Source organism: Coturnix japonica, unplaced genomic scaffold (genome assembly GCF_054131305.1).
Source record: "Coturnix japonica strain WE unplaced genomic scaffold, WE-NBRP24 Scf082, whole genome shotgun sequence".
Classification (NCBI taxonomy): Eukaryota; Metazoa; Chordata; class Aves; order Galliformes; family Phasianidae; genus Coturnix; species Coturnix japonica.
The window spans coordinates 288114-298680 of NW_028188985.1; the positions used below are offsets into that span (position 1 = coordinate 288114).

Sequence of the window (10567 nt, forward strand, 5' to 3'; positions counted from 1 at the left end):
TTATAATGGGTTATAATGGGTTATACTGGGCTATAATGGGGTTATAATGGGGTTATACTGGGTTATAATGGGGTTATAATGGGGTTATACTGGGTTATAATGGGGTTATACTGGGTTATAATGGGGTTATGATGGGGTTATACTGGGTTATAATGGGTTATAATGGGGTTATAATGGGGTTATAATGGGTTATAATGGGGTTATACTGAGTTATAATGGGGTTATAATGGGGTTATACTGGGTTATAATGGGTTATAATGGGTTATAATGGGGTTATAATGGTTATATTGGGGTTATACTGGGGTTATAATGGGGTTAATGGGGTTATAATGGGTTATAATGGGTTACAATGGGGGCAAACTGGGATGGGGCCGCATTTATACTGGGGGGCTGCAGCTGGATTGTATTGGGGTGGGGATGGGATGAACTGGGACGTGCTGGGTTGGTGCTGGGGGGGCTCTGAGAGGTGCTGGGGGGTACAGGGTTATAGTGGGCGATACTGGGGGGCACTGGGGGGCTCTGGGTGCTACTGGGGGGCACTGGGACTCATTGGGATGCACATAGTGTTACTGCGCTGCCATTGAGGCACCGTGACCCCCCCCCGTCCTGTTCGAAGCTCCGCCCCCCCCCCCCATAACCCCACCCCTCCGTTCACGCGCCTGCGCCGCCCCCCCCCCCCCCCCATCATTCCCCGCTCGCTGCCCCCCCCCCTCACGCTCCACGCACGACGCAGCGGGACGCACAGCGGCCCCCAAACCCCCCCCCCCACAAAGGGACCCCCCCGGGCTGACACCCCCCCATCCCCACCCCACAGCTCCCCCCACATCCCACACCTCAGCGTTACCCCCCCCCTTTTTTTCCCATCTCATCCTCATCCTCATCGCGATCGGCGGCTGCGGCGGCACCGGGGGGGGGTTGGGGTCGGTGTGGGGGGGGGGGGTCCGTAAAGCGGCGGCCATAGAAATTGAGGAGGGGGGGGGGGGAGAGGGAAGGGAGGGACCCCCCCGCGGTGCATGCGGAGCCCCCGTGCAAAGCGCGCGACCCCCTCGTGCAACGCCGTCGTGCCGCGCTCGTGACCCCCCCCCCCGTGCAACCCCCCCCATCGTGCAACCCCCCCCCACTTGTGCAAAGCCCCCCCCCCCCCCCCGTGCAAATCTCGCCTCCCCCCCGTGCGACCCCTCACCCCAAAGCTCCTGGTGAACCCCAACCCACCCCCCCCAACACACACACGTGCCCCCCCCCCCCCGTCGTGCAAAAGCCGTGCAAGGCTCCCGGAGCCCTCGTGCACGAGCGCCGCCCTCGTGCAAAGCGTGAGCCCCCCCCCCCATCTTCCATCCCTCCCTTGCACAACCGTCGTGCAAATCTCGCCCCCCCCCAATGGCGGCTTTGGCCAGTTCCCTCATCCGGCAGCGCCGTGGGGGTCGCGATGCCCCCCCCAGCCGCCCCCCCGGCCCACAACGACCCCTGGGAGCCCCCGGCCCCCCCTCCCTGTGCCAGCAGCAGCTCAGGGGACTCGTGGCCAAAGTGCGGGGATGCGGGAGGAGGAGGAGACCCAGGGAGAAACCGCCCGGTGAGGGGGGGGCGATGGGGGGGGGGGGCGGGGGGTCTGGGGGGGGACTGGGGGAGGGAGGAATGGGGATCTGAGGGGGGTTGTGGGGTCCGTGGGGGCCTGGAGGGTGTCAGTGGAGGCCTATGGAATCAATGGGGGCCTATGGGGTCAGTGGAGATCTAGGAGGGTTCAATGGGGGTTGTGGGGTTAGTGGGGGTCTGGAGGGGTCAGTGGGGTCTGTGGGGGTCAATGGGGGCATATGGAATCAATGGGGAACTATGGGGTCTGTGGGGATCTGTGAGGTCAGTGGGGTCAGTGTGGATCTGTGGTGTTTTGTGGGGCTGAATGGGGGTCATTGCACATCTATGGGGTCAGAGGGGCTCAATGAGGATCTGTGGGGGTCAGTGGGGGACATTGGGGGCCTATGGGGTCCAATGGTGAGCTCAATGGGGGTCACTGTTGGCCTATGGGGTCAGTGGGGAACAGTGGGAATCAATGGGGGTCAAATGAATGGGAGTAAATGGGGGTCAGTGGGGATCAATGGGGATCAATGGGGATCAATGGGGATCAATGGGGAGCTGTGGGGGTGAATGGGGGTGAATGAATGGGAGTACATGGGGGTCAATGGGGATCAATGGGGGTGAATGAATGGAGAGGGCTGAATGGGGGGGGGGATTTGGAGATGGGGGGGGGACATGTGGGGTGGGGAGGGGGTTTCCCTGCTGTCACGTGACCCTGTGCCCCCCCCATAGAGCCGCAGCTCCGTGGCGCGGTGGCGAAGCTGCGCTGTGGGCACGGGCACTTCCTGCACATGGGACCTGACGGGCGATTGGACGGAACATGGGAGGAGGCGGGGCCTGGAAGTGAGGGGGCGGGGCTTAAAGAGGCGGGGCTTCGTGGGAGGAGGCGGGGCCTGGAAATGAGGGGGCGGTGTTTAGTGGAGAGGGTGGGGCCTAATTGAGGGGGCATGGTATGAGTGGGCGGGGTTAATGGGTTGATATGGGGTGGGAGGGGCTTATGGAGGTTTATGTTAATGGTATGGTAATGAGTGGGCGGGGCTTAATTGAAGATTGTTATGGGTGGGAGTTGCTTGAGGGGTGGGGATTTATGTTAATTGTATGGTAATGAGCGGGTGGGGCTTCATGGAAAGTTGTTGTGGAGTGGGAGGGGCTTAAATGTGGGGGGGTTTATGTTAATGATATGATAATGAGTGGGTAGAGCTTAACGTGCTGTTGTGGAGTGGGAGGGGCTTAAATGGGGGCTTGGCTTTATGTTAATGGTATGGTAATTTGTGGGCGGGGCTTAATGCGAGGGTTGTGGCTTGACAGCTAGTGGGCGTGGCTTAAATGAGGGGTGGGGTGACAGTGGGTGGTCCAGGTGGGCACTGAGTGATACAGGGGCTGCAATGGGGTCTTTGGGGGGGTTGGGGGGGCTCTCCATGGTGACCCCCTGCCCCTCCCCCAGCTCTGTTCAACCTGATCCCGGTGGGGCTCCGCGTTGTTGCCATCCAGGGGGCACGAGCCGGGCGCTACGTGGCCATGAATGGGGCCGGGGTCGTCTACGCCTCCGTGAGTCCAGGACCCCCACATGGGACCCCCCCCATAATAGGGACAGCCACCCCCATCCCCCAATGGGGCCCTTCTGATGGGACATTCAACCCACTGACCCCAATGCTCCTTTGACCCCAATACCCAACCGACCCCAAACCCATTGACCCCATTGTCCAGTTGACTCCAAACTCGTTGATCCCAATGCTCAGTTGACCCAAAGCCATTGACCCCACTACCCCATTGACCCCAATACCCAACTGATCCCAAACCCACTGACCCCAGTTTCCATTGACCTCAAAGTTATTGACCCCAATGCCTTGTTGATCCCAGACTCATTGACCCCATTGTCCCCTTGACCCCAATACCCAACTGACCTGAAACTATTGACCCCAATACACAACTGACTCCAACCCATTGACCCCAATACCCCTCTGACCCCAACCCATTGACCCCCATGTCTATGGGTCCCCCCTGACCCCCCCATGTCCCCCCCAGGTTCACTTCACGGCCGAGTGTCGCTTCAAGGAGTGTGTGTTTGAGAACTACCACGTGCTCTACGCCTCGGCCCTGTATCGGCAGCGACGTTCAGGGCGGGCCTGGTATCTGGGGCTGGACCGACACGGCCGCCCCATGGCCGGACACCGCGTGCGCAAGGACAAAGCGGCCGCACATTTCCTGCCCCAACTGCTGGAGGGTACGGGGGGATGTTAGGGGGTAGGGGGGGCTGTTATGGGGCTGAGGGGGCTATTGGGGGGCTGTTATGGGGCTGTTATGGGGCTGAGGGGGCAGTTGTGGGGCTGAGGGCTCTGCTAGGGGGCTGAGGGGGTTGTTATGGGGCTGAGGGGTCAGCTGTGGGGCTGAGGGCTCTGCTAGGGGGCTGAGGGGGTTGTTTGGGGGCTGTTATAGGGCAGATGTGGGGCTGATGGGGTTGTTAGGGGGCTGAGAGTAGAATTATGGGGCTGAGGGGGTTTTTGGGGAGCTGTATAGGGCAGATGTGGGGCTGTGGGGGGCTGTTATGGGGCTGAGGGGGTTGTTAGGGGGCAGTTATAGGTCAGTTATGGGGCTGGGGGTCAGTTATGGGGCTGGGGTCTCAGTTATGGGGCTGGGTTCCCCCATGGCTCTGTCTGTGCCCACAGTTGCCCTTTACCGGGAGCCGTCGCTGCATGAAGTGGAGGAACCACCCGGGGCGACCCCAGAGGGCACGTAGCCCACGACCTCTGACCTCTGACCCCCAGCCTCTGACCTCCGCTCCCACTGTGACCTCTGACCCTGCTCTGTGACCTCTGACCCCGCTCTGTGACATGGGACCTCCAACCCCAAAGTCTGACCCCGACCTCTGACCTCTAACCCCTGTCCTGAACGGTGACCTCTGACCCCAAATGGTGACCTCTGACCCCAAACGGTGACCTCTGACCCCAAACGGTGACCTCTGACCCCCAACTGTTACCTCTGCACTGTGACCTCCAATCCTGACCTCTGACCCCAACAGGTGACCTCCAACCCCCGACCTTCTGACCTCTGACCTTGACCTCACTCGGTGACCCCTGACCCCATCCCGTCACCTCTGACCCTAAATGCGACCTCCCACAACTGTGACCTCCGACCCCACTGTGACCTCTGACCCCACTGTGACCTCTGACCCCGCCCCCCCTGCACTGACACCCCCCGGGGGGGACCCCCCTCCCCCCCCGAAGCCACGTGGGGGCACGAGCCCCTCCACAAACCCCGCCCCTTCCGGTTCCGCAAGCCACGCCCACTTCCAATTAGCCACGCCCACTTCCGGTGCTGGCCCCGCCCCCTCGCCGCCTTTTCTATGACCCCACACTGTGTAGCCCCGCCCCTTCCCGCGGCTCTCACCAATAGCAATAAGGCCACGCCCCCTCGCCCCCGCCGCGGGCCACGCCCCCTTTCGTCTCCCGCATGATTGACAGCTCCGCGTGGTGTTAGCCCCGCCCCCCCCCCCCCCCCCCGCCGGCCGGGCCCCGCCCCCTTCAATAAACCACGTTTGTACCATGGGGGGCAGATATGGGGCAGATATGGGGCTGGGGGGGAAGTTATGGGGCAGATATGGGACAGATATGGGACTGGGGGCAATAATGGAGCACATATGGCGCTGGGGGGGCTGTTATGGGGCAATTATTGGGGGTGGGGAGGGGCAGCCAGCACCCCAAACATTGGAGCTCCCCCCCCGACCTTCAGATCCCATTTAATCACCCCAAAAACTCCATCATTTCTCTGCTTTATTTGGGGGGGGGTCCCCCTCATTGTGGACCCCCCACAGGACCCCCACATACCCTCTAAGACCCCATAGGACCCCCAGACACCCCCCAGGACCCCCCTCAGGACCCACTCTAGATCCCATATGGCCCCTCAGGACCCCCAGAGACCCCATATGACCCCCAGAGACCCCCCAGGACCCTATTTCTGGGGTCTCTCCTTTCACTTTTGGGTCCCACCCCCCTATTTTTGTGTCTCCCCTCCCCCAATTCCGGGATCCCCCCCATCTTTGTGGCCCCCCCCCCCCCCCATTTTTGGGTCCCCCCCAATTTGTGGGGTCTCCCCTCCCCATTTTACCCCCCCCCCCCCCAATTCAGACGAACTCCAGGTGCTGTGGGGCAGCCACCCCATAGCGCCCCTTGTGTTCCTCGAAGAGCCGCTCCAGGCAGCGCAGGTAACGCCGGTGCCAAACCTCCACCGCCTCCGGGGGGGGGCACGGCAGGCGAGGCAGCTCCAGGGGGGCTCCCACTGCCACGACCCCCCCCCAAAATAGAAAGGAAAGCCCCGTTAGGGAGACCCCCGACCACCAAAGAGCCACTTTAACTCCATAAGGAAACCCACAGCCATCACAATGGGAACCCCCAGACCCCAAAGACCCCATTGGGAACTCCCAGAGACCCCATATGACCCCTCAAGACCCCCCTAAGACCCCGTAGGACCCCTCAAGACCTCCCCAGGACTCCATAGGTTCCCCCAAGACCCCCATAGGACCCCACAAAACCTTGTAGGATCCCCAGATACCCCCCTAAGACCCCATAGGACCCACCAAGAACCCATAGGACCCCCAGAGACCCCCCCCAAAACACACACGGCCCCCCAAAACCCCCACAGGACCCACTCTAGACCCAATATGACCCCTCGAGACCCCCAGAAACCCCATAGGACCCCCTGAGACCCCCCAGGACCCCATAGGATCCACCAAGACCCCCCAGGACCCCTTAGGACCCCCCCAAGACTCCACAGAGACCCCATAGGACCCACAGAGACCCCCATAAGACCCCATAGGACCCCCCATGACCCCTTGTGCCCCCTCCAATCCCTCACCCACGGTGTTTATGGGGCGGCGGAAGGGCAGGATCCCAAAGCTGTACTGAAAAACCCCACGGGCGTGAAATAGGGGCAGCGCCAGCCCCATAAGTTTCTGGAGCCGGCCCTGAAGGCGCCGCAGCCCCGAACCGGGTGGGTTTGGGATCTGCTCAAAGACGTCGTTTTCCCCAAAGGAGAACACCGGGACCAGGGAGGCGCTGTGGGGTTTGGGGGGGGTATGGGGTCAGTGGGGGGCTATGGGGTCAGTGTGGGGCTATGGGGTCAGTGGGGGGCTATGGGGTGATGGGGTGTTATGGGGTTTGGGGGGGTTATGGGGTCAGTGGAGGGCTATGGGGTCAGTGGGGGGCTATGGGGTCAGTGGGGGGTTATGGGGTCAGTGTGGGGCTATGGGGTCAGTGGGGGGCTATGGGGTCAGTGGGGGGTTATGGGGTCAGTGGGGGGCTATGGGGTCAGTGTGGGGCTATGGGGTTTGGGGGGGTTATGGGGTCAGTGGAGGACTATGGGGTGATGGGGGGCTATGGGGTGATGGGGGGTTATGGGGTGATGGGGAGTTATGGGGTGATGGGGGATTATGGGGTTTGGGGGGGTTATGGGGTCAGTGGAGGGCTATGGGGTCAGTGGGGGGCTATGGGGTTGGAGGGGGTGATGGGGGGAAATGGGGGATGGGGGGGATATGGGGTCTTTGGGGGGATATGGGGGTAATGGGGTCACTGGAGGATGTGGGGGTAATGGAAGTCTGTGGGGTCAGTGGGGGGCTATGGGGTGATGGGGGGGTTATAGGGTAACGGGAGGCTATGGGGTCAGTTTTGGGGTGATGTGGTTGTAGGGTAAGGGGTGTTTATGAGATGGGGGGGCTATGGGGGGTTATGGGGGGGTCTATGGGGGGTCCCGTACCCGTGCTGCAGCGCAATGCGGATGAAGCCTTTGCGCCCCAAGAGCTGCAGGCGCAGCCCCCCCGGGTGGGCGTCCAGCGATTCGGGGGGGCCCCCAACAGCGATGACGGCAACGTGCCCCCCCCCAGGGCGGCTCAATAGGAAATCCAGGCTGCTGCGATCCGACGAGACCAGGCCTGGGGACCATCAAAGTCCTTTGGAACCCCAAATCCCCCCAGCTTTGGGGTCCTATTGGGATTCATTGACCCCAATACCCCTCAGGACCCCCTAAACCCCCACATTTGGGGTCCTATTGGAGTTCTGGAACCCCAAATCCCCTCAACTTTGGGTCCTATTGGGATTCACTGACCCCAATGCCCTTCAGGACCCCCTAAAAGCCCCACATTTGAGGTCCTATTGGGGTCCTGGGACCCCCAAAGCCCTTTGGGACCCCAAATCCCCCCAACTTTGGGTTCTATTATGATTCATTGACCCCAGTGCCCTTCAGAACCCCCTAAACCCCCCATTTGGGGTCCTATTGGGATTCATTGACCCCAGTGCCCTTCAGAACCCCCTAAACCCCCCATTTGGGTTCCTATTGGGGTCCTATTGGGATTCATTGACCCCAGTGCCCTTTGGGACCCTCTCAACCCCCCCATTTGGGGTCCTATTGTGACTCATTGACCCCAATGCCCTTCAGGACCCCCTAAACCCCCCCATTTAGGGCCCTATTGATGTCCTGTGCCCCCCATTACCTCCGCTCATGACGTACTCCCTCCATAGGGGCAGTCGGAACCAACATGGCAGGGTGAGCAGGTGGGGCCGGAGCCCGGGGAACAAGACCCCAAACCCGGTGGCTTCGGTGCAGAAGTTGGCGAAGGCGCCGGCGGCCAAAACCCCGTGAGGGTGAAAGGCCAGAAGGTGGTTCCGGCGGGGGTCCAACGGCACCGTGCGGATCAGCTGGGGGGGGAACAATAGTCAATGGGGGGAAACAGTGTGGGGTGGGATGGGGGACATAGAATGGGATGGGGGGACATAGTGTGGGGTGGGATGGGGAGAACCAATAGTCAATGGGGGGACACTGTGTGGGGTGGGATGGGGGACATAGAATGGGGTGGGGGGAACCAACAGTCAATGGGGGGACACAGAACCCTGAGAGGAGAACCCAAAACCCATTGGGGAACCCTAAAACCAATAGGGGAACCCCAGAACCCATTGGGGAACCCCTGAACCCATTGAAGAACCCCCAAACGGGGGTTCTTTGGGGAACCCTTGAACACACTGAGGAACCCCTGAACCCATTGAGGAGACCCCAAAACTCCTTGGAGAACCCCCAAAACCCATTGGGGATCCCATTGAGGAACCCCTGAACCCATTGAGGAACCTCTGAACCCATTGAGGAACACCTGAACTCATGGGAGAACCCCAAAACCCACTGGGGAATCCTAGAACCCATTGAGGAAGCCCCAAACCATTAGGAGGATCTCAAAACTCATTGGAGAACCCCAATAGAACTCCTTGGGGTCCCCAAGACCACCCCTAAAATCCTTTTCAGAGCCCCAAAATCCCGCATAATGACCCCAAATCCCATATAGTGACCGCAAATCCCATATAAAGACCCCAAATCCCATATATAGACCCCAAATCCCACTGAGGGTCCCCAAACTCCCATATAAGGCCACCAAGACACTTTCAGGGACCCTAAATCCCCCATAGAGACCCCAAAACCCACAAAGGACCCCCAGACCCCCATGGAAGCCCCCAGACCCCCCCACAAAAGACCTCAACCCACCCCTAATTCCCCACAAAGGCTCCCAAGCCCCTCAAATGACCCCACATCCCCCATAAAGCCCCCAAAATCCCCTCTCATAACCCCAAACCCCCCCCGTTGTCGTCCCTCACAAACCCCCCCTTGGGGGCCCCCCCTCCCGTAGGGCTCACAGAGATGGGGAAGTAATCCCGGAAGTAGTGCCAGATCGTCCACTTCCGGACCCACTCGGAAGGGCGCCCCCCTCGGCAGGGGGTGTTCCGGTCCGCCACCATCCAGATGCCGTAAAGCAACGCCGGCGCCCACAGCGCCCCCTGCAGGGCGAGCGCCCACAGCACGACACACACCTGCCCTATAAACGGGGGGGGGCGTTTTGGGGGTCTCTCCCCCCGCCCCACATTTATGGGGTCACTCCCTCCGGGTTGCCCCCCATCTTGAGGCTCCCCGAGGAGCCCCCTCCCCAAATATGGCGTTAAATGGGGGCTCTGTTTCCTCTCAGCGCCCCCAGATCCAACCAACCCCCTCCCAGCAATGTGTGCAGGGGGGGCCGTTCCCCCCCCCCCATGTAACCCCCCCCCATATTATCCCCCCCAAAGGGTCCCAGGAACAACCCACCCCCAAGGAAAAGGGGTGTGTGTGGGGGGGGTACAGGGACCCCCAAATCCCCCCAAATCCCGATGGGGGGGTGGATATAATGAATGCCTCTCAAGACCCCCTTGGGACCCCCCAGTTGCCCCCCCACGCCAGTTACACGCCCTATGCCCCCCTTCGATCCCCATAACCCCAAAAAGACCCCCCCAAAACTCCACCCCAAGACCCCCCAATTACCCCCAGGACCCACTTAGACCCCCACCCGGTTGCCCCCCCACCCCAATTTCACCCCTCATGACCCCCCCAACCCCCCCTCTAAGACCCCTCCAAATCCCTTTAGGACCCCCCGTAGTTCCCCCCCCCCCCCCCAAAAACCCCCATCCAAACCCCTTTAGGACCCCCCTCAGTTGCCTCCCCCCTGCTGAAACCCCCTCTAAGACCCCCCAAGTTGCCCCCCCTCCAGTTGCCCCCCCCCCCTCCAAGTTGCCCCCCTCCAAACCCCTTTAGGACCCCCAAAGTTGCCACCACCCCCCAGTTGCCCCCCCCAAATCCCCTTAGGACCCCCCTCAATTTCCCCCCCCCCCCAGACCCCCTCTAAAACCCCTCCAAACCCCTTTAGGACCCCCCCAGTTGCCCCCCCCCCCCCAAACCCCTTCAGGACCCCCCCCATTTCCCCCCCCTCACCCATGAGCACGAAGCTCAGCACCCATTGCAGCACGGCCACTGTCTGCAGACGGCGCCGGAGCGGAACCCGCAGCGGGGCGAAGCGGAGCGGCATCATTGGGGGGGGGGGGGGGCGTTAATGAGGAGGGGGGGGCGTTAATGAGGGGCTTTAATTAGTGACACAGCGGAGGGAGGAGCTGGGGGGGCGTGTCCGTGCTGCCCACATCCCCGCCCACCCCCCAGGGGAGAA

General features: G+C 61.5%; 2 protein-coding genes across 6 annotated transcripts; one reads left to right on the forward strand and one right to left on the reverse strand.

Moving 5' to 3' along the window:
- The first annotated feature begins 1305 nt into the window (after nt 1-1305).
- On the forward strand, nt 1306-5116 carry LOC146751516 (fibroblast growth factor 11-like). Of its 2 annotated transcripts, XM_085534414.1 has the most exons (5): nt 1312-1570; nt 2302-2412; nt 3014-3117; nt 3595-3793; nt 4236-5116. In XM_085534414.1, the coding sequence occupies exons 1-5, from the start codon at nt 1378-1380 to the stop codon at nt 4304-4306; spliced, it is 678 nt and encodes a 225-aa protein (XP_085390540.1). In that variant the 5' UTR covers nt 1312-1377; the 3' UTR covers nt 4307-5116. The 2 variants fall into 2 exon arrangements, with proteins under 2 accessions (XP_085390541.1, XP_085390540.1); XM_085534415.1 differs by lacking the exon at nt 2302-2412 and having other exon boundaries at nt 1306-1570; nt 4236-5112.
- A 206-nt stretch (nt 5117-5322) lies between these two features.
- On the reverse strand, nt 5323-10561 carry LOC107307056 (2-acylglycerol O-acyltransferase 2-B-like). 4 transcript variants are annotated; one of them, XM_085534419.1, is made up of 6 exons: nt 10339-10561; nt 9237-9415; nt 8051-8255; nt 7318-7492; nt 6421-6466; nt 5323-5844 (listed from the first exon to the last, which is right to left on the reverse strand). In XM_085534419.1, exons 1-5 carry the CDS (start codon nt 10433-10435, stop codon nt 6430-6432), a joined length of 693 nt encoding a protein of 230 aa, XP_085390545.1. In that variant the 5' UTR covers nt 10436-10561; the 3' UTR covers nt 5323-5844; nt 6421-6429. The 4 variants fall into 4 exon arrangements, with proteins under 4 accessions (XP_085390545.1, XP_085390543.1, XP_085390546.1 ...); XM_085534417.1 differs by having other exon boundaries at nt 6421-6620; XM_085534420.1 differs by lacking the exon at nt 9237-9415.
- Between the last annotated feature and the right edge of the window lie 6 nt (nt 10562-10567).

Bases quoted from the DNA above. Each gene is read 5' to 3' on its own strand.
- LOC146751516 (XM_085534414.1), top strand. From the start codon at position 1,378: ATGGCGGCTTTGGCCAGTTCCCTCATCCGGCAGCGCCGTGGGGGTCGC. The intron at 2,413-3,013 runs GTGAGGGGGCGG...CCCCTCCCCCAG, and splicing joins GGAGGAGGCGGGGCCTGGAA to CTCTGTTCAACCTGATCCCG. The intron at 3,118-3,594 runs GTGAGTCCAGGA...TGTCCCCCCCAG, and splicing joins CCGGGGTCGTCTACGCCTCC to GTTCACTTCACGGCCGAGTG.
- LOC107307056 (XM_085534417.1), bottom strand. From the start codon at position 10,435: ATGATGCCGCTCCGCTTCGCCCCGCTGCGGGTTCCGCTCCGGCGCCGT. The intron at 8,256-9,236 runs GTGAGCCCTACG...TTCCCCCCCCAG, and splicing joins GGGATTACTTCCCCATCTCT to CTGATCCGCACGGTGCCGTT. The intron at 5,845-6,420 runs GTGAGGGATTGG...GGGTCGTGGCAG, and splicing joins CCGCCCCATAAACACCGTGG to TGGGAGCCCCCCTGGAGCTG.